This window comes from Falco punctatus, assembly GCF_963210335.1.
Source record: "Falco punctatus genome assembly, chromosome: 13".
In the NCBI taxonomy this organism is placed as follows: Eukaryota; Metazoa; Chordata; class Aves; order Falconiformes; family Falconidae; genus Falco; species Falco punctatus.
The window spans coordinates 19,794,816-19,814,551 of NC_137593.1; the positions used below are offsets into that span (position 1 = coordinate 19,794,816).

The following is a 19,736-nucleotide window of genomic DNA, read 5'->3' on the forward strand; positions in this document are numbered from 1 at the left end:
TTCAGTTTTGGTTTTAAGTTGACAATATGAAGATCTTATATGACACCACATCAAAAAGACATATGTGTATTTTTAAAAGTTACTTTCAGGCTGTGCTCATCATATAGCTTAGTAAAAATTTCTTGAAATTTTGAAAAAATATAGAAGCTTTAAGCTGAATGTTCTAATGTTCTTGGTCAGAAAAAGCTATTAAAGAGTTCATGCTCATTCATCTGACAGCCTTAGATGTGGTATCTCTTTGGGAATGGGGTTTTGTTGCCTGTTGTGGTGGAAGAGCAGTGAAGAGAACAAGAAGTGGTATTTCATCATTTGTATAGAACAGTTAAAACTTCATAGTGTTGAAAAAAATATATGGGACTTAAGAAAAAAGCTGTATATTGAAACTAGTGGTTTTTAAAGGAGGCGGTAGGATACTGAGGCAGTAGGCAATAGGTGTGTTGAAGATGCTGTGGGGGCTTGGAATGGTTGCCTCCCTGAAATAGCAGGTACACTTATTTTTTTTAAAAAAAATATTACATTTTTCCTCCTCTCCCAGAAATGAATGTAGACCAGAGAAACTGCCATCACATTCCTTTGAAATTGATCATGAAGATGCGGATAAGGATGAAGTATGTATGTTCTTTTTTGGTGTTAGTTTTTTTTCCCTGTGGAAGAGTTATTTATTGCTTTAATATCAAATAAAGAATAATAATGGAGGCTCATTATCTCCTGTAAAATATTTCATATTTTAAATAACTCTGAAGTTAGTGGAACAGCTTTGTGTCTTATGTCATCATGTGCACAGCAGGCATATTAATAATGTCTTATTTTAAAAGGAACGAAAGGATGATTATTTGTTGTCAAACAGATATTCACACATTACAGTTTTCTTTTGTCTTAGAATTCAAAAAGCAAGCCCATGCAATATTAATCATTTCTTTCACACAGGATACAACGTCCCACTCATCTTCAAAAGGTGGTGGTGGTGGCGGAGGAGGAGGATTAGCAGCAGGAGTTTACAAGTCTGGATGGCTTTATAAAGGGAATTTCAACAGCACTGTAAACAATAGCATTACTGTTCGGGTAAGGAGACAGCATTATTCTTTCTTTATTCCATTGGGATTTATATCCCCCACAGAGGCACACTTCTTTGTTATTGTCATTTACCTGTTTATATCTCAGGTTTGATTATGTTACTTTATCCACATAATAGTGCGATTGAAGTGCAGTTAGGAGTTGCCTTTTATTTAAACCCTGTGAATAAAGTATCAGTGAAAATAATTTGCAGTACAATTGTCTTTTTTTTTTTTCCCCACCTCCCACTTCAGTCATTCAAAAAGCGCTACTTCCAGTTGACACAATTGTCGGATAACTCATATATTATGAATTTTTATAAAGATGAAAAAATATCCAAGGAGCCAAAAGGATGTATTTTCTTGGATTCTTGTACAGGAGTTGTACAGGTAAGTTTCAGTTTATTTCATTGTATTGTTTGGGTGTCAGATAAATTTAAAAAGAGAAGTAGAAGAACACATACATTAATGGAATAGCAGTCTCATTACCAGTTTCAAGAAATGAAAACACCATTAGTTTTGCTCCTTAAATTGGTGCAAATGCTCAGACTGACAGGTTACAAAATCTGCAGTTGAATTATGGTGGCAGACCATGCACATGCTCTCTGCCCATGACCCACGTGAGAAAAAATGCCATGAAATGTTTCTTTTCACTGAAATTACTTTCTTAGCTGCTAGATTTTACTTCATGCTTACTAAGAGCATGCTTGGTTGTTGTGGGTTAAAGAGACTCGGGTTACAAAGCATCGACTGTTGGGCAAGTAGTAAATGAATCCTGTATCCTGAGCCTCCTTGAAGATCATCACTTTTGGAGGTGATAGAGAGTCTTAATGACAGCAGGTAGGACAGAGCCTTATTGTTTATTGTGGCTTGGAAAAATAAATAGCCAGAAATGTCTGACATCAAGCTTTTTTTTTTTTTTTTTTTGTTCCTCCTAAGACTTGTCCTTAGCTTTTATCCCCCCTCTTGCTCTGCCTTTCCTCTAATTCTATTAATGTATTTCTTTTTTCTTCTTTTTCTTTTTTCCATTCTAAACCAGATGTTATCTTGAACAGTATGTTACTATGATTGATCTAGCCCTGTGAGTAACTAAATAAGGAAAGTTGTTTTGTTTTTTTTTTAAAGCTATACTTTATTCTTCATTAATTAATCAGTAAAGTTTGGTAACAGTACTAGTGCAGATTTATTTGAGGCCTGTTTTGAAAGAAACCTTTCAGGTAATGCAAAGGCAGAGGGAAGACCAGTGATAAACACTAGCTTTGTTGGTTCAGAAATCTCTCCTTCACCCCTAAACCCCTTTGGCATAAGAAAAATAATCAGTGAGTAATTCACTCTGGGAAAAAATATTTGCTGACAGCCCCCTGCAGAACCTCATTCCGCACCCAGGAAAGTACCCAGCTCGGTAGGGAATGACTGTTTCCCCAGTGTAGTTCAAATGGGTGTTTCTTTTTTCAAACAGGTGTAGGACCGGATGGAGTTAAATATGTAGGAGGACAAAGTTGTTTGCTGGTGTCAGTCCATTGGCTTGAAAGACCCTAACAGTTAGCTTGGATGTGTAGCAGAAGCTGTAGAGGAGATTCTTACGTAGAAATCCTGTTTAGAAATTACTGTTTGCTCCTGCATGCTGGCAGTGTGTGCTTTCTTTTAAGATGGGTCTCAGCCAGAGCTTTAGTTAAGCCCTGAATGTCCCTGTAGTGTGGTTTTAGGTACAGATTTAATGCTATCCCAAAGGGTGTCTCTTCTGCTGTGTTGTTTCTGCTGTCATGGGGTGTCATCAGAAACATCTTGACCATAAGATTTCTGGCCTTTTTGACTAATCTTTGATAAAAAAAGCTCAAGAAACCATTGAAATCCTCATCCTGAACTTTGACAGCTGCCTTCTAAATCTTACAGCGTTCCTGCAAGTTGTCCCAAACAGTCTGAACTGTATCTTCTCATCTTGCCTACCCCTAGACACTAGTTTTCATGATTGGTCTTTGATTGACATTTAGAATGGGATGCAGAAACTTATGAGCTATCTTTGCTAGTGAGTCTTAGCCAAGGGGCTAACAGGGCAAGTATCATCAGCCATCAAAGTCTGTGGTGAACTTGGAATCAAGGGCTGAAAAAGAAAACCTGGCTTAGAGTTGCCATAAAAGAGATAGACTATAGAATGTGGAGAAAAAGTTGAGTAAAACTAAGATTAAAACTGTGATGTGAAAGTTCTGATTTAATGAGTTTTAGTACCATTATATGTCATTTAACTCTTTGTGAATAACTTTGCTGTCCTGTTTGATTAGAAGTTGGATGTCTTAATTGTAGTAAAACTTCCTGGAAAAATCATCTCCAGATAAAATACAGAATACTTCCAAACCAATTCTGTTATTTTGGAAGAATGACCTGGCAGGCATTAGACCTAGCCTGATGTTTCATTTATAGCTCATCCATAGTTTTGGTTTGAATCTTGTATTATTTCCTTCTGGAAGAAATTTGAAACTTGAAATTAAGTGTCGAAGATTGCAAGTCAACCTCAAGGTCTACATACCATATGGAAGGTCTTACAGAGAAGCAAACTGAGAAATGGTTTTTTTATTATTATTTTTTTTCCCCCTGTTAACTGATCAGGAAGAAAATAGTTGGCTTTAGATTTGAAACAAAGACTTTGCTGTAGATCTCATCTGCTTGCCAGAAGTCTGAAGTGCAGATGGAAAAGTGGATATTGAAGTTTTCCTGCCCTAATGTTCTTAAGACTCAGCATGCGAGATGTATTGCTCTATTAGATAATGTCTGATAGTGTTACAGTACCTGATTTAAAGATCTTGGCCAAGTCTGTAAGGGGAAGTATATAATATAGACAAGGAATGCATTACTCTTTGTGCTCTCTGAAGATAAATTAGTCTGTAGTATTTTTCTTTATAGATTGTGTATAAATCAGTATACATAATCCACTTGCACAAATAATCCATCTTTAAAAGTTTTGAATGGCCACTACTTAAGATTCTTGGCATAGTTTTGTTCAAATTCTAGCTCTTGGTCAAGCCCTCGTGTTGTATCAGGAAAAACAGGTTTCAGTGAAACTTCAGTCCTTGTTTTATGTTAATTTGAATGTATGCAGTGATTGGAGGATTAGGGTGATATTGGGGATCAAGAAAAATCTTGAACACCCAAAAAACAATTGCTACAAAACCCAACCCTATTCTTAGCCTGTGTTGGATGAACTAAAATTTATATTCCTGAATAAATATACACCTCAATAAAGTACTTGAGAGGCAAACTGTTTCCTACCGAGAGAATTTCCAGTAGCAGAACTAAAAAACAATATATACACACACACAATCCCACGTCACTTTGAAAAGCCAAGATTTGACTGACTCTGTTGACCCAAGTAGCTGCAGAAGAAGTTGTTCAGTCCTAACTGATTCCTGAGCTGGGTCATGGCATGTAATGTAAGGACTGGAGCAAGTGATTAACAACAGATTGGGTAGGAAACTTCTAAATCATCTCTGCTGCTGGGAAAAAAAATGTTAATGGAACTTTATCCTCAGTGTCTTGGGTTTCTCTGTCTCCTCCTCTGCTAATCAGTATCAGATTTTGCCTCTGTTCTTCTTAAATAAAAATATCACTCTCATCTGGCTCAGAAGCTATTCTTAGTAACTTGTTAATATAGGACTGTACTGAGAAATAGTTATGCTGTAGAACTAAAGGTTACCATTGTCTTTTTATTTGTAACTGTTAATGAAGAAAAATAAAATTGAGTGGAATGGCTGGTTATGGGATGTACGAATTGTTTTTCATTTCTCAGAATCACTCCAAGGTTAGATGCATCAACAAAGTGATGGCAGTTTTCTGGAATACTGAAAACAAAATGGTGGTGCTGATGTTCACAGTGGTTGTAAGAGTTTGGTGAAGTAATGCGGGATAGGATGCATCAGTGTTCTTTCAGATTTAAGCAAGGAAGAAAAAGAATTGATGCAACTGCTTCTGTAAGACTAAGATAAAAGCCTCGCTAATTTGATAAATTTGAGGAATGAAGCACATTCTGTTAGATCACATCACTTAGTTTAATTTTATTGAGCTGTTTCAGTAACTAAGCACCTGTTAATTCTTATGAGAGAAATTGATGGATTAGCCATCTACTGCAGGTAAAATCTGCTGATACAGACCAGACCTCAGAACTCAATCTGCTGCCAGTATACTGGGTGCTGGCTCTTATTCTGTGCTTAGAAGGGACAGCATTGTAATGACTGAACAGCACTCACCTCACCTTTTGCCTCCTGCAAAGTATTGTTGAAATCTCCTTAATCATTTTTAAAATCCTTCTAAGACAAAGGCAACGGTGGGAAGTACCCATTGTAATTTTTCGCATGGAGGAGTCTGTCCTATTGCAATCTTAGGGAGAGATTTACCACTTAATCACTATTCCAAGTTTATGCTCTTATCATACAGAAGCTCTTTCAGAAAAATATAAAAATAAAATTAGGTGGAAATGTTCTCATCCTAACCACAGTGTTTCGAACTTCATTAGATGCTCAGAGATTGTTACTTTTATGTAGCCTGTTAGCAGTATCTGTAAATATTTTTAAACAGAAGATGTTATAAATCATTCACAATTAGCTTTGACCTATTCAGGTCCAACCTCAGCAGTCAGGGCTGGAATAGTCTTTGACCATGTGCTGACTTTGCTTTTTTTCTGGTTTGAATTTGGTGAATTCAGTCCTGTTCCCACTGGGCAAATATGTGTATGATTTGGCACTACTTAGTGTCCCTTTGAGTGGCTGGTGTGGTAGTAAGGTGCGGGAGACCTGAGCTTTAGAGGTATTCTCTCCAGACCACTACTACTTGTGTAGCAACACTGTGCTTTGCCACCAGAGGTCTTTCGTTATTCCACTTGGGAGGTATTCCCTACTGTAGTTTGAAGCGTTATTGTCCGTAGTCTTAGATTTCTGTGGCTAAATAGAAGATATATATTTGGCCATAGAAGATTTAGAATGTACAAAAAGCCAACAATAAACTGACATTAATTTGCATTAATATCACACTACTTGGATTTTCTTTAAAGGCGCTGAATTTTGCTTGAGTGTTATTTTTAAGGAGTGGCTGTATACAAGTCCGTGTTATGAATGCCTTTTTCAGTACCTTTTTATAGTTCATTCGAGTATTTATTTTTCTTTTCCTTTTGTTCCAACAGAATAACAGGCTTAGGAAACATGCCTTTGAGTTGAAAATGAACGACCTCACATACTTTGTGCTGGCAGCTGAAAATGAGCAGGATATGGATGACTGGATTTTCACTCTCAACAAAATCCTGCAAATAAATCCAGAGGGAACTGTTCAGGAGAGGAAAAGTGCAGATCTCACTGATCTGAAACTTGGTAAGAGTGAATAGTCTCTTGCATTATTTTTTTTTAATCAAAGCAAAAAATTGAACCTTCAGATACCACTGTTGAATCATTTTAACTGCCTGAGTCTGTAATGGATTCTGCACCTATTGATTTCTGACGAAGCAGCACCAGTCTTTTGGCAATCCCTGAACAATGTCAGCTAACTCCCCACAGATCATTTTCAAAAGGCTGTGGGGGAGGTAAAGCTGCTCCCCACAAAGTCAGCAGGAGCAACGTGGCTCTGCTTTGCATATGCAGCTCTTTTTCAAATATAGTGCTGCCAGTGATCTTGCTAGTACTTTGTGTTTTACTGTCTTGGGAGCCTGAAGGTTTTAAAGAGTTTTGTGCTGGAAAGAGGTTAGATCAGTTCTTTTTTCAGCATTTTTTTTTCTTTAACAATCTGGAGCTAGTAATTAAACAAACAAAAAAAAAAAATCCCAGCTGTGGTGTGTTGTTCTTTCCCTGGAAGCTTATTGACTTTTCATTTCTTGCTTTTGTGAGTTTGCGTATTAACATGCTTTCACTGTGGAGGAAAAGAATTGGATGCTCTGTAATACTGCACTCTTCATGTGGCAGTAACTCATTCCTCCACATAATAAATACATGTTCAGTCTGGATGAACCCCAGCTGAAATTCTAAGACTGAAAACACTTAAAACCTTCATACAGATTTCAACGGCTTGTGCTTTTAGCTGAATCACAGCTTTGAATCCACATATATCTGAATCTTGGGGAAGTTCAATGCTAATTGAAGGCTTTAGCCTGATGTTTATAATAAATTCTGATTTTTGGAGGGACAGAATACTCTTCATATAGCCAAGGATGTTTTTTATAATTTGGAGGCGCAAGAGACTTGCACTTCAGAATCAGAGAAGTGCTTTGGAAGATAACATCCATAAGGGATATTAATGAAACAGGAAGAAATAGGTGCATGAAAGGTCAAAGACATAAGGCTAAAAAACCTGATAACAAGTAACAGGAATGTGCTATGGAGTTAACTTGTCAAAAGATATGATACTTTCTTAGCGGAAGAGCCCTAAATGGCTGTAATTACTTATTTCACACTGGGATGAATTACCTAGTGAAAGCAGAATGGTCCCTGGTGAGCTAAGTAAAGCAAAGAGGTTGCTGTATAGTGCTGTTCTCTGGATCCATAGATTTGCAGCTCATGGAGTCCAGACTGCATCCCTCCCCTCCCCAAAGAGCAGGTAAGGTCCTACCTGCCTCACTGAAGACTCCCTTTACCGGGACTCCAAAATCTTTTGGTTGAGATAAACTCTCAGTGTTGCCTCACAAGGGACTGGCAGTGCAAAGGAAGGTGTCTTTGGTGTGGGCATGAATATTTGTCATGGATGGATCTATTGGACTTTTTACTGAGTAGAGTCAGGCCTCTTGTTTGAAACCTTAAATATAGGCTAAATGCTAGTAAGCACAAGCGGAAAATTAGGTTGAGGAGGACAGAGCTTTACATTAGTATCTTTTCCATTTTTTAGCCTGATGATACTAAAGGGAATAAAAAGAAATAACGTGGGGATAGATATTCTTTTTTAACCCAATGGTAACAGCAAGTATAATAAAAACACTTGCATATTTTTTTTTCTTACTTTCAAGACCCTGCAGAAGTTTTGGTGAATTATGATTGCTCTCAAGAAGAGACTGATTCTTCAGAAAACGCCTTGCACCCAGACTTCGCAAAAGTAATGGATGTTATATTTATCTTTACAAGTTTAATGGAAAGTGCCACTAGGTGAAAATTGTGTGCCTACAAATGATCATTATATTATGAAAGGTTTGAAAACGTAGCACAGCCCATCGTGATTTTTAGAGCCTTGACAAATGACAGGAATAATTTTGTTTCTAAACAGCTGATGACTTTGTTTAAATGAGAAAAGCTCCACTGGATGTAAACAAAGTAGGTGCTCGCTAGAGTGGTTTGATTTAGAACTATGAAGTCAGTAAAGGTCTGGTCCCTGCAGATATCTGTGAAATATTTACTCTTTTCACTGCATTTCAGAAGAGTTTGGCCCTTGGAGAGCCAAGATTTCCTGTGTGATTCACAAGGAAACAAGCTGTGAACTGCTCATCGCCTTATGTAATTTCATTGAAAGATGCCTGTAGTATCAAGGGAGGCATTTTGTCCTTTGGATCTCCTAAAATGCCTCTTATGGATGAGATAATTGTAGACAGTGCTAAGAAGCTTTTTGATGAAAAGCTAGATTGGAAATATTTCACTGCTTTTTCTTGAACGTATGATGTGTTTGTAATCTTCTGTCAGTGAGCTGCTGTACGTACTATCTATCTACACAGCCAAATGCTGTTTGAGGATGCTACTCCCACAGATTTGAACTGAAAGCTGTATATGCAAATGAGAACATAATTGAGCCTATATTTTACTGTAGGTTGCATTCATACACATGAAGTAGTCACCTAGAATTAAAAAAAAAAAAAAAAAAGAAAACCAAACCAAAACAACAAAAAAGACCAACCAACCAGATAACATGTAACTGAGTTTATGTAATGAGGACAAGAGTGGTAAGTGATCATCTCGTCTGTGGGATAGATACTTTCTAATGATTTAGTTAATGCAGATATCTCAGAGACCACTGGTGGCCTGCAAGGCTAAACTAGATGGTTTGCGTGTTGTGTCTTGTATTGCCCTTTATACGGTTAATTCCTGTTCCACTCCCCTTGCTCTATAGGGCTCGCTGCAGCAGCGATCTGTGGCCTGTCCCTAGTCCATGGCAGGTAAATGTCCAGATCCCATCTCTACCTAAATCGGTACACCAGTCCATCAGGACCTGCTTCTGCAAGTCAGCCCGTGCGTGGAGCATGTTAGGAAACGGACATCGGGCTCTTAGGCTTGTGATGCTGCTTCTGCACATTCCTTAATGTGTGTCAGCAATGGCATGCTGTTGTGAAAAACAAAAAAGATTGAATGTGGCCTGAACAAGAGCATAGCCTGTACTGTGTCAGCTAAGGTTTGTACTCAGTCTTAGGCAACCAGGAATGTTGTGGACTCCGTTAATAGTTCAGAGATTGAAAAATAAAGGAAAGCTGAGAGAAAAACAAAGTACAAAGATAGATAAACATCTTTAGACTGAGAAAAAAAGTTTCAAAGATATGAGGAATCTGTAAGGGGATGGGAATGTGCAGAGCATACTTCACATGTCAGATGAATGGGCTTAAATAGTGTGTGGGGGAAATTATTGAAGTTAGATGTAAGGATAAACTTTGAAAAGGCAGGGTAGGAAAGCATCAGGTGGCTTCCGGAGGCTGTTGAGTTGGTTTTATCAAAGAGTTTATTATTAACTTAGGCTTGTGTCCATCAGAAATAAAATGGATGTGATGGATCCTGCCTTGTGGCAGAAGATGGATGGGGTGAGGACTCCCAGCCTCACTGTTGGCTGACATGCTGCACCTGGGCGTCTGCCCACCTGTAGGGCCAAGCTGCCCTTTCCTGCTGCCCTTTCTGCCCTCCCCTGACACAAGGGGGTCTCTGTAGGGCTGTTTGTTGGGTTTTTCCCCTCGACTTGGGAATCCCTAAAGTGGTTTTAGTGCAGTGATCCACCATTCTGACATCTTACACAATGATGATTCTTAAGCAATTCAACGTCATGTATGTTACTAAATTGACCTGGTTTTGGGTTCCTTACAAGTATATCATGGCCTGAAAGTCCCTGCTGCACAAGCATATAACCTTCAAAGAGTGCTTGAAGGTGCTTTGGGATAAGTACTGCAGAAATGAGAAGTGTTGTTACAAGCGAAACATTGATCATTCGTTTAGAAGTCTGACAACTCTATGGATTTCTGTTCTCGTGCAGAAAACTAATTTATTATCTGTCACCACAGTACATCACAGAAACAGAAGAAACAGTGAAAGCCTCTCGAAATACGGAGCGACTGAATCTTTTCTCTTTGGATCCTGATATAGCAGTAAGTCAATTTATGTATTTTTTTTTAAGTTCTCAGAAGTTTTAAAATACGGGTGGTCTGAGTTAACCAGGTTAGATAAGCTACCAGAGCTGGAGTTCAGTAAGCAACAGGGTATACCTAAGACTTCAGCTTTTGAAGGGGTAGGGAAGCTATCCCTAGTCTGTAGAGATTTCTGTACAGAGTCTACTCATATGTGCTCACAGAATGGTTGAGGATGGAAGTGACCTCTGGAGGTCATCTTGGTCCAGTCTAGCTAAGCTTTGAATCATTAAAGCAAACTGAAAATACTACAGGAGCAGAATGTTCTCTTGGGCTAGGAGCATTACAAGAACAGTCTTTTTATTGTTATTCATTACACTGAATTTGACTACAAAAAAAGCGGAGATGAAAAACAGTGGGAAGGTAGAGCTGGTGGTACAAAAGGCTGTCTGTGTGGAAAAAAAAAATTAGCTTGACATGCAGGAAGCGCAGGTTGCTTTTCTTTCTATCTTCAGCTTGCTTATCATTTAGTGTCAGAGTTCATGATTCAAAAAAATGTAATTCCTTGCACTGAATGTACATTTGTTGGTGATTTAACTGGAAACTTTATTTTAGTTTAAAAAAAGACTTAAGTAAAATCTGTATCAATATATATTCAAATTTGAACCTGTTGTCAGTCAAATATAGTGCCGTTAGTAAAAATATTAAATAAATCGAAATAGCAGTGTGGTGTATAAGTAAGAGGCAAGAAGGGGGAAACCTCTGAAATCTAATCCTAAAATGTGATATTACAGTCTGAAAATATGAGGCTGTTTAATCTATATAAGGAAACAAAAAGCTAAAGTTTCAGACTCAGTAAGTAAACAAAAAAAGAATTGTGGGAAACCTAACTTGGATCCTGAATTCTGCCTCTGACAATTATATATGTCCTCAGGCAATCTTTTTGCTTTGCATCCTAATCTGTAAATTAGGAATAACACTCATTTCCTGTGGTAACGTGAAGATAACAGCAGTGACCAACTTTTTGAGGTTTTCAGGTGCTTCAGTGATTGCCAAGACCTTTAGAAAGCTTACTTAGTTTTGGAATGCCATGCTTTTCCCATGTATAACGAATTGCCCAACTTATTTCAGTCCTTGAATTCTCAGAAAAAGGAGTTTCCAGGGGCAAACTCAGTGATCAAGCCATTTGAAGAAAAGCCTGCAAAGAGGATCCTGATAACTTGCAAATCCCTCAGTTTGAATCTCCAGGCCTGTGTTACTGAAAATGAAAATGATCCTGCAACCAATGTAAGCTTTACTTATTTTCCTGCGATTTTTCTCCTTCTTTCTTTTTTTTCCCCCCTTGGGGAAAAAGAAGAAAAGCTGTTTCATGTACACATACTACGTTCACTCCTTTTCCTATGCCCATCCCTTTGGATTCAATAATGAAACTGATGACTTTTCAATAAACATTTTGAAGCTGATTTCAATTGCAGACTTCTAGCTACAGTTCAATGAGGAATTAAAAATGTTAAAAACCTTGAGGATTCTTAACAATTGCTATAAGAAGAAAAAGGTTAAACTGTCCAGACCTATGTAGGGAGGCAACTGAATATCAGTTGCTGGTGAACTGGTTTTATGTTTGTCAAAAAAATGTCACAAACCAAGCAGATTAAATTACGGGAGAGAAGACAAAATAGAAAGGACTGGATGCTTCACCTAGTGGAAAAGCCCAGATAAAAAAGGACGAAACAGAAAATTTTGCCTATTCTTACTTAAAAGAAAAAAAGCAGGGAAAAGCAAGTTGTAGCTGTCAGTCCATAGCTTTCAGTGAATTCTCCTCTGAAGCAGAAAAGTTTTGAGAAATTAGTGTCCTGGCAACTCAGCTTTCATACATTACATATGAGGCATTGATTTATTTTATTTTTTTTTCATTTGACAGTGACCTCTACAATGAGTGCATATTCAACATGATGTAATCAATACTTTTTTTTTTTTTTTGGCAGACTGGAATAACTGTTTAAATGAAGTCATGATAACTGTACCAAGGGCATACAGTAATTCGCTACAGAGGCTGAAAAAAGCATAGAATATTGTACTTGCCATGCATTGTTCCTTATCTCCAAAGTTTTAAGGTTCTGATTTCTGGACATCTCAGAAGGTGTTATTCTGAGACTGATTATTTCATCAGAACTATGGAGGCTCTTTGGAGGTTTCTTAGAGCCATAGGACTTAAATCCCTGGTACTACATAACAGAATAAGTGGGTGCTGTCAGAGTGGTTTGAATGCTCTTGGTTTCCTTGCAAAATGAAATGTGTTTCCCACAGAAGAATACATCCACACGTTTGTTTGTACCAGTAAACATTTTTCATGTACTTAATTTGTCATCTTTGTGCTGCATTTCTGATGATCCCTGGAAGACCCACCCTCGCTTTTCTTCCTTTTGTAATGTCTCTGAATCTACTTTTTAAAAATCCTGTAACGTTTTTCTCCGGGGCTCTATTCCTTTACCCTAGTAATTATCTGTGATAAATACATTATTTTTAAAAAAAATTCTGTGAGTTTGTAAGTTAGCTGTCAATTACTGTCCTGGTGCATTGTTAACAAACTACCTTTAAGAGCCCCTAGAATCACATGGTTGGAAACTAACTTCGGTAGGGGGGTATGTGAGCATGTGTTTTTGATGCATCTCATAATTTGTAAATAGTATATGTTTGCTTGCTTGCTTTTTTTCTAGCTGCAGGAACTGATTAAAAGATGGAGTTTACCCCCTTGCTCTCAGTTACCGTATGTTACGTTTCTGATGTTTTCTCTAGGTAGAGCCTTTCTTTGTGAGCGTGGCGCTGTATGATGTCAGGGATGGCAGGAAGATCTCTGCTGATTTTCACGTGGATTTGAACCACACACTCGTTAGACAGATGATTTCAGGTTCCTCATTTTCATTAGAAAATGGCACTGTTGAAAATACAGACTCATACAAAATGGAAGAACCACAGGTCAAGGGGTTCCCAGAAGAATGGCTGAAATACCCAAAACAGGTATCCCATGTGTGACTGCTATTTTGTTTTAGTTCAATAGTAGTATTCATTTTCATCAGAGAATTTGTCTGTACTACCAGTGGTTCTTGTTTTCAGTGATGCTCTTTTTTTGCCTATGCTTGTTGTGTACAGACGCTTGATTTTCTAGCTCTCTGTGTAGACTTAGAAACCATTTACAATCAGACCTTTCACAAAAGTTGTCTGTTATGTAGACAAACCACCCATGTTTCCTGTGCTCTTCAGGTTCATTTGCTGACCTCTCCCAAACCAGCCAAACAAAATCACAACTTGAAGCAACATCTAGACGCTGCATTAATCTTGAAGTACTTCCACATTCTTGCTGTTGCTGTTAACCTTACCCCAAAAGGCCATACATTATCTTTTCTTCTCCCTGACATTCCTCTGAGATGTGACTGGTGTAGGCCAGCATTTAAGTGCCGTCCAAGAGAAACAGTTGGGTTAGGTGATGCCAGCGCAGTCATACTGCTTCTTGACTTGGGTCAGTGTGCTTGCAAGGTGCTGCATGTGCAAAAGCTTACTTAAGAACTGGCACGATTTTATTTTCTGTCTGGCTGTATTCAATATGTAGCGATAATAATCCTCAATAATCCTTTCTGAATTTGGTTTGTTACTGTTTCCATCAACAGAGCGCACTGGTAGTATTTAATTTCTCCAGTATTGCTATATGCTTTTTAATTGTTCTCTCTTTTATCCACAGGCTCTTTTCTCCATAAGCAATCCTCATTCTGAGATTGTGTTAGTGGCAAAAATAGAAAAGGTGCTTACAGGAAACATTGCCAGCAGTGCTGAACCCTACATTAAGAATCCCGATTCTTTTAAGGTAATGTAACAAGAACATCAGTTCCTCCTTTGTCAGCTTCAGCCTGCTGGAAGCTGAAGACACGACAAATTGTGCTGGCAGATCTCGCCAGTGCGTGGTTGCTGAACAGGACAAGCCCACAGGAGGCCCATGTTTAAGAAAGCAAATGTCCAAGCTCCATTGACTGAATGCATGAAGTACCGTTGTCTGCAACATATGAGTCCGCTTGTGGTGCTTTCCTATGCTGCTTATGTCTTAGCAGAGTGAAATTCAGCAATGTTTTAGAAATTATGAGTTAGTGCACTTAGTATACAGGTGACGTTGGAATAGGCACCTGTTTCTCTACGAGATCAGGCAGTGCATCTGCTTTGGGTGTGTTACAGAAAACTGGAATAATAACTGTAACTAACACAGTTCTGACTGAAGGGATGGTGAAGAGTTTTAATTCTTCAGCAGCATGCAATTCATCCGTGATGTCTTTGCTGTCCACCCAGAACCTTCTGTTATGGGCAGTACCGGGCTAGATTATTTTAGGGACACTATAGCCTCTTCAGCTGAGGAGTACTTGGATGTACTCTGTGCTGTATTTCAGATATTATAATGATATTGATGAAATAATTCATTTTCTTTTTTCATAGTGTGCACAGAAAGTGTTAAAATCCAATAAACAGTTCTGCAGCAAGCTGGGGAAATACCGTATGCCATTTGCTTGGTCAGTGAGGTATGTATTAATTCTTTTTATAATTTTGTAAGTCTCTTGTAGCTTATTCTGCTCTTGGACTCATATCCTTTTATTCTTTTCCACTTCTTCTGCCTGAAGCTAAGCAAAACTTTTTGCGTGGTCCAGGATCCCAGAAGATCCTGCAGCTCTATTATTTCGTTGCCCTATTTTTCATACAGCTGAACATTGGTTACTTTCTCATTAAGTGTTACTGTCTTAGAATGTTTTCTTCAAGTACGTAGTGAAGTTGCTAGGGAGTAGCAAAAGTGACTGACAGAATATCAATTTATCATGAACTCCACCAGTGGTTTGATGCTAAAAATTACCAAAGATATTCCAAAGTTGCAGTTCTCACAAGAATTTCCTACAAAGATAATTATAGTCTGAAATAGAGTTGCAGTGGCCACTTAAAATATAGGTGCACAAGTCTGAAGCTCTTTTCTTGTTATGATGCCTGTCAGGTTTTAGGATAAATACAACCAATGATTTAGTGGGTATGGTGTCCCTGAAACAGTGCCTTGGGGGTGATATTGAGGGATTATGCTTCAAGTACCCTTGCATTTTTAGTGGTTAGTAGGTGACAGAGAGCTGTTATTTTCTTGTTTAGCAGGTCACTTGGGTTTTATTGCAGGGCAGTGCAGTGGCAGTAATGGATTTTTGTTCTTCCTTTCTTTCCTCCTGGATAATTTCTTGCTGGTCTCACCCTCGAGACTGAGGCATGTCTGTGCCTCATGATCCCCTTCTACTACGTTAACTCACAAAACTAGATACAGCTTTCTTGGGTTTTGTTCTCCCTTCAAGTTTCCATGTTATTCCTTTCTCTGTCCTTTCTGTTTTATCCTCCTCAGTCTTCTGTAATTTCCTCAGCTTACTGCTGCTGTGGGATGAGAGCTCCCTGAGACCCTCCTGTCTGTCCGTGTGACAGCTCTCCCTTTCCTTCTGCCATGCATAGAGCAGGGAATATACAATTTTGTATTCCCTATAAAAGGGAAAGCTGTCAATTGCTGAGTGAAAGCATTCCTTCTTGCCTACGGCTTCTGTTCTGACCATGGCAGGCCAGGTGGAGAGCTGCCTGCAGCTGTAGGGAGGAAGGAGGAGCGAGTGCTAGGTGAAAAAGTCATGTTGTAGGACTGTGAGGGGACAGTGCGTGCCGCTGGTGCGGCGTGGGGCGCCAGGAGTGCGTGCTTTCCCCTGCCACATGTAGGGGAAAGCTCATGATTTCAGAATATGGTTTTGAGATGGCAAAGGAGAAAATGCACAGTAAGGTACAACCATTCGAAGAGGTCATTTATTTTTTTATTGATACACGTTTTTGTCAATATCCAGTAGGAACAAGAGAAGTAGCTGCATGCTCAAGAGAGAGGCAGATAATGCACTCTGATCTGTCATTGCAAGCCCAAAGATATTCATTAATATTTACTACTTTGGTGTAGCCAAAGGAGCATTCATCAAAATTATATTGAAGGGTAACTCTTGTGCTGGCAGAGCTACTATTAGCATGTAGTGGACCGTACAACGGCAAAAGGTGCAGGCTGGGCTTCAGACTGACTTGAGGGGGTTTATTACGTCTGTCCTGCCTGCCTGTGGTCTGTAGCAGTACTGTTGGTGATATGTCCTGCGACTCAGCCATCGCTGTAACTACCTTTGGGTGGCATGATGATTTTAACTAGTTCAGGGTCTGGCTAGTCACTGATGAACGTGGAAAAGGCTAAAACATTCTTCCATGTATTCAGCAAACCTCATCCCAGAGCGTTTCTTGCAATTAAAAAAAAAAATACAAAAAGGTGGTGTTCTTATCTTGAAGGAGGTGCATTTCACTTCTGTAGGATTCTCCATGTGGCATCGCCTAGTTGCTCTGGGTGCAGGGCAGTAGGCAGAGCAGGGTTCAGGCTGGGCTGTGCTATGTTGGTACGCAGATGCTGGGCTGTGTATGTGCTGCAGCTGTGCTGCTCAAGTGCGTTACACAGTACTGTGCCTCGGCCCAAACTGCAGCTGCAGGTCTTACTCTGCCCAAGGAAGTCTAACAGAGATGAATTAAGTTTTACTTCTGTAAGGTGGATAGCATCTTAAATGCTGGTCAAGCTAGGGTACACTGAGAAAATGGTGTTTTTCAGAAGATTTTTCTTTCCATTCTGTGTTATTTCAGGTATTGTATCATTAAAATACCAGTTGGCAACTCCTTGGTCATCTCAGACGTATTAGTATAACTGTATAAATTTGTTTTGTAATAAGAGGCCACATTCTTTTGGAGTAAGGAATAAAAGCTTGAGTAGGTCAAGCTTGACTAAAAAAATAGTGCTCCACCAGATTTATACCTGCATGTGAGTTTTTTGAGTTGTAGTAACATGGTATATAACAGCAGCACTTCCAGTCACCAAAGCCATGCGAGCAGAAGTGTTTTCCATAGATGGATTGCTCTACTTACCTGCCGCTCATATAAGCAGACGACAGCAGTTGCTGATGCTGCACCCAACAGCACGTACTGGGTAAATGAACAGAGATTTCCTTTATGGAATCCCGTGCAGAATGGTTAATTGGCCCTGTAATGAGGTAAAGGACATAAGACAGGATGAAAGCAACAGAGCTCTGTTTGAAAGGAGCTTGTTCGTGTGATGCTCTGTACAGCAGGGATGGGAATATCTGGGAGTTTGAGCCTTCCTGAGTCTGTTTCCTTGCAACTTTTCGTCAATGGAAACCCTTGGCTCTAGTCCCATACCTTTTCAGTTTCAGAGATGGCAACTACTTGTTTCACTGGGTATTCTCTCCAAAATTTCAGGCTCCTTTTTCAATATGCAGTCCACAGTCTTAGAAAATAAGATTGTAAAGACCTCTGCATCATACTGTGTTTTTGCTTTCCCTAGGACAGGATCAAATCTTTCCTAAATATGTTTGTCTAGTGAATATTTCTGGCTGTGATTTCACAAATATAAACGGGAATATATGCTTGAGGTGTTAGCAAATGCACAGTGAGTTCAACATTTTGCGGACTACTTGTGTGTGCCCTACACAGGTGGTCTGCACATGGGCAGAGGACATAGCTGGGGTCTGTGGACATCCCTCAGTTCCAGCAGGCAGTATTTTTGGACGGCATCCTAATTCAGTGCTTCACTGCCCATACCATTGAAAACTTTCCTCCCATCTGTAGAATTAATTACAGGAAATATACTTCAGTGTGTTTATCAGCTCTTAAATGTTTTCATTATAAATCACATTAATAGACAACATAGTTGAAATGTCATTGACCAAATACACCATGTGTATGAACTTGTCTATCAGTGATGTTGCACAAGGAATTTATTTAGTTCATTGGGTCAAATTCTGCTCTTATTTGCATCTGTTTATGTATTAACATTACTCGGGACTCTCATTGGTAAAAGCAAAGTATAATTTGGCCCTATAAAATCTATTTCTGTTTTCACAGCTTGAAAATAAAAGTTTCCACAGGAGGCTATTGCACTACAGGGGGAAAAAATGGTTTGGCTATGATAAATAGCGAAACCCGGGGTTTGGAAATGTGTTTTCCAGTTATTTCATTCTGGCATTAACCACACTCCTGTTTTTGTGTGGAAATTTTCCCCCTTTAAAGCAGTTACAGATGGCCACAGTGTGATTTTTTTACATGTACATTCAGTCAGCCAAAAGCTTGACAGTTGAGTATGGTGCATGTGACTGAAACTCATAATTAGCTTATGTGGCATCCAGTTTGTTAGCATCGTTCAAAAGCGTGACTCAGGGTTCCTCCCTGATTTCTTACTGGCGTTGGTGGGATCAGGTGACTGTATGCTCTCACAGGTATAATTATAGTATGTGTTAGAATTACAGTGTGACAAATCTATCTTCCATTCTCGTACTACTGCCAGAACTGCCAAAGTTTGCAAATATGTGTTTGAGCTACATATTGTAGATGTGGGGAAACATCACTCACAGAGATTCGTTTTTGCACTCTGCTGTTTCTTCAAATCCTCTCCGCCCTCATATACCTCGCATTTTAAAGCCTAATATTTTCATCCTTCAACAGCTTGTACAGCTGCTGGTTTGGTTCTCAGGTGGCATAGGTCGATGTAGGTGAGGGTAGCGAGGCTACACTGGTTTACAGTAGCTGCAGATCTCACACTGAATCTCTAACCTTGGAGGTGAGCAATTCTTCCACAAATTGTAAGCCACTACTTTAAAAGTAGCTGTTTCAATGTTAAATTATGAACATTGTGTAGGTTGTCCGTGCTTAAAGAATTTTTAGGGTTGTGGACTATGAGCTAACAATGTCAGAACAGTAGAGTCATAGAAACACTTTAAATACTGAGATGATGTTTCAGCTTCTTTTGTGAAATCTGTTCATTTGTTTTCCCCTAAATTAACACCTTCAGAATCTCTTCAGGATTTTAGTTCTGTGGCATTTTTCTTACTCCAATCTCTCTGGTAAACAAATAACCAGCAGTAATGAATCGTTAATATACTAGGCAAGTGTTGGACTCCTGAATTGTAGAAATGGTTTATTACATTTCCTTTTCTTTGATGTGACAGATATCGTTCTGAAACACCTTTGGGATGTTCACTGTGACAAGGAGCACTCTTGCTTTGTCTGCACCCAGCAGCCTGGAAGGATCTAGTGAAACATGGGATTGCGGTTACTTAACTGTAGACGTAATACATGCAGTACTTGCTGCTCTGGTAATTCTCCAGCTTTAATGAGCCAGGGAAATGGAGACACCAGTACAGTTTGATCAGCGTAAAGCCATCTAACTCTTCCCTGAGTACATATAATATGCCTGTTCTTGAGAAGGTTTATCTTGTTTTCAATTGCTCTACTGCAATTTCATCTAAACTGCTCTTGTAGTGGCAAGATCATTACATAAA

The 19,736-nt window shown here is 39.0% G+C and overlaps 1 protein-coding gene across 1 annotated transcript in view; it reads left to right on the forward strand.

Annotated features, from left to right (window-relative positions):
• The window catches only part of DOCK10 (dedicator of cytokinesis 10), a 159,664-nt gene that overhangs the window by 83,406 nt on the left and 56,522 nt on the right, over window positions 1–19,736 (forward strand). The window contains exons 5-14 of the mRNA XM_080408973.1: window positions 536–608; window positions 928–1,062; window positions 1,308–1,442; window positions 6,220–6,403; window positions 8,023–8,108; window positions 10,261–10,344; window positions 11,455–11,610; window positions 13,120–13,341; window positions 14,060–14,182; window positions 14,800–14,882. Coding sequence (XP_080265099.1) covers window positions 536–608; window positions 928–1,062; window positions 1,308–1,442; window positions 6,220–6,403; window positions 8,023–8,108; window positions 10,261–10,344; window positions 11,455–11,610; window positions 13,120–13,341; window positions 14,060–14,182; window positions 14,800–14,882 — 1,281 coding nt within the window. The remainder of the gene's footprint in view (window positions 1–535; window positions 609–927; window positions 1,063–1,307; window positions 1,443–6,219; window positions 6,404–8,022; window positions 8,109–10,260; window positions 10,345–11,454; window positions 11,611–13,119; window positions 13,342–14,059; window positions 14,183–14,799; window positions 14,883–19,736) is intronic.